This window comes from Etheostoma spectabile, chromosome 14 (assembly GCF_008692095.1).
Source record: "Etheostoma spectabile isolate EspeVRDwgs_2016 chromosome 14, UIUC_Espe_1.0, whole genome shotgun sequence".
In the NCBI taxonomy this organism is placed as follows: Eukaryota; Metazoa; Chordata; class Actinopteri; order Perciformes; family Percidae; genus Etheostoma; species Etheostoma spectabile.
The window spans coordinates 4,371,358-4,374,188 of record NC_045746.1 but is presented as its reverse complement, the minus strand read 5'-3'; the positions used below and the strand labels follow the sequence as shown (position 1 = coordinate 4,374,188).

The 2,831-nt window shown below is 40.1% G+C and overlaps 1 protein-coding gene and 1 long non-coding RNA gene across 3 annotated transcripts in view; one reads left to right on the top strand and one right to left on the bottom strand.

Annotated features, from left to right (window-relative positions):
• Positions 1-2,831, bottom strand: part of vps50 (VPS50 subunit of EARP/GARPII complex) — a 114,019-nt gene that overhangs the window by 70,558 nt on the left and 40,630 nt on the right. For both annotated transcript variants that reach the window (XM_032535044.1, XM_032535045.1), the window contains exon 12: positions 879-1,019. In XM_032535044.1, the coding sequence (XP_032390935.1) occupies positions 879-1,019 (141 nt within the window). The remainder of the gene's footprint in view (positions 1-878; positions 1,020-2,831) is intronic.
• The window catches only part of LOC116701377 (uncharacterized), a 20,272-nt gene that overhangs the window by 12,714 nt on the left and 4,727 nt on the right, over positions 1-2,831 (top strand). The window lies entirely within an intron of this gene.

Here is a 2,831-nt window from a genome sequence, read left to right as displayed (position 1 = left end):
TAAGATGTAAACAGTAAACAATAAGTACTCCACATCATCACTAGACTATCTGTAACTTGCAAACAAAATAGGACAATCAGCTATAAAACTGAAAATACAGCATCTCTTATTTATGAAAGTGTAAATTACACAGAATAATATAAAACTTCTATCTTAGGGGAGACCCTCCCCCCAAAAAGGTTTTTTTTTTAAAGTATCCTTGCCATTAAGTGCGACAGGCACTTAGTGAAACGGAGGGTGCAGCTGACACCTCGTGCTCCAGCAACGTTAATGTTTGGTTGTATACGGAAGGGACTACAGTTTGCCTCATATGTTGACGGGATGGCATGTTGTAACGAGGTTTGAGTGCATACAGCAAATACTTGAAACCGGGTTCATCTACGAGTGAATAAGGGCGCATTGAAGATGAAATGTAAATTCCGATTGCTTCAGTGATTTGTTTGGCCTTAGTTGTATGTGTATCTAAAGGCTGGTTAAGCACTGTCGGGAGGAGAAGTCTCGTTCCAGTCATTGGCACATCTGGGTGATGGAGTTGGATACGTGTTAGCATGTTAGATGTATTTCCACTCACATACCCAACAACTGCTGAACAACACAATGCAAATACGTCAACCTCCCTTAGCTGCAGGTAGTGTTCTTGTTCTTTAATAAGTTTTCACTGAAGGGGTACATCTCACACTGGCATCTATCAAAGGTAACTGAACTCGTCTGGACAAATCTGGCTGTTAAATTTGCAGACAGAGTGGGTGAATAGTGGTGGAATACATAGACAATCTACACACAAACACCAACACACACCCACGCACAAGTCCACACCCACCCACCCCCACCCACCCACACACCCACCCACACCCACACACACACACACACCTCCTTACCGTGCACAGGTCTTTGTACTGCATCTTCTGGAATTTGGTATCAGCGTTTCCGGCACATAGCTCCACGTATCCCAGCACCACTTGGAACACCGTGTTGTGGATGGCCTGGGTGAAGTGCATGTGCAGCTGGTCCATAGCAGTCTGTAGAGAGAGCCAAACACACTGTTGTGAAAACAATGATGTTAAATGACACTGTCATCTGCCAATGTGGATCTGTGAAAAAGCCAAACAGCAGGGAAATTGCAAATCAAACTTCTTGGAGACATGCTGTATACTTGATATTTTGAATTATTTGCAAACCTATTATGTTAGCTACACAATATGGCGTGAGGGAAAATGGGCAAATCTGTCTCCTGGGAACTGCAATGTTCAAGTCCAAGTGAAAATGGTCAATTTTGCCTCTTGTTTCCATAATTCACATTGCTAAAACCAGCTGTTTGCTGTGGAAAGTGTTATTAATCAAGCAAAAACAGTAAGGAACAAATGGCAGAGGCAAATAAGTGTATGGTCATGTATGGTAGAGCAGCTCTAAAAAACAAAAGCACAACTTGTTAATGGCAAAGCATAATTTCTTCATTTACCATTATTAATCAGGGATTTCAATTTGCATGTAAATCCAAACATTGCTCTTAACCATGATTTAAAAAGTATCTATATCTACAGTATAATCTTGCTCCACCATACCGAGCTCTGTTTATGCCTTCACAATTCAAGTCTATTCCCTTTTTCTCAAAAGTTACAAGTATGGTCATTTTCTGTTTTGATTCTTTCACCCACAGTTGAGCTATGGGAACCTAGCCAACTGAGAACACCAAAGTCACAAGAGACGTGAGCACAGTGTTGAGCAAAGCCCAATAGTGTAATGGGTGTTGCAGTGCAATTAGATTTTCTTACTGCAAGATCATGAACACAGAATGTTGCCCCCATCCACTCTGACTACCTGCTGCCACTTTATTTGTTCAAAAAACACCATGAAAATGGCTGGCTGAAAAAGCATGGACTGTAGACAAGAAAAAGGAAGGCAACTATAGCAACTCGCATCTTAATAATCACCATCATATTTAGACATAATTATCAATCAACTCCAAAAGCAAAGAGACTCATTGTTCTGCAGCCACTTATAAAAACAAATGCACAGGTGGCATGCTACTGTTGGTCGAGCCCCCTGTGATGCTGATTACCTCTTGGAGTTTATTCATGTATCCAACTGAAAATCGTCAGATTAAAAGTAGTCATTGGTCATTGTGTGTGTTCACTTACTGAAGTAAAAAAAATAGACTGCAGTTAAGATCCAGACAACGATCATAGCGGACTGTAAGAAACACATACGCAGAGAGGGTGTGAAGAACTGATTCAGTGCATGCAAAAGAAAAAAGTAGAAGAAAAGCAACAACAAGCCCTAAGGGGCAGTGGAAAGAGGCAGTCAAGAACAACTCTTTACTTAGCTTTTGCTCATTATAACACTAATAACAACAACACTTCCTTCTCAACAAGCATTGATGACTCAGTTTGCACCTCAAGGATGTCTTTAATGTCAAGAGGCCTACAGCTTATTTCTTACCATCAACATTAGCTTTTTGAATAACAATGACCGAATGTGTGTTCTGTGTGGGTGCCAGGATGAGAATGAGGGTCCTTTTGGCTCCTAGGGTCATGAGTCAATTGTACAAGTTAGTGTAGTGCTGCCAAGTGTAATGGAGAAGGTGATATAACTTTATTTAATAATAACAATAATAATATAGAGCTGGGCAATATATCGATATCGTGATATGAGACTAGATATCGTCTTCGATTTTGGATATCGTAATATGGCAAAAGTGTTGTCTTTTCCTGGTTATAAAGGCTGCATTACAGTAAAGTGATGTCACTTTCTAAACTTACTAGACTTTTGTAGCTGTTCTATTATTTGCCTTTACCCACATAGTCATTATATCAACATTACTGATGATTATT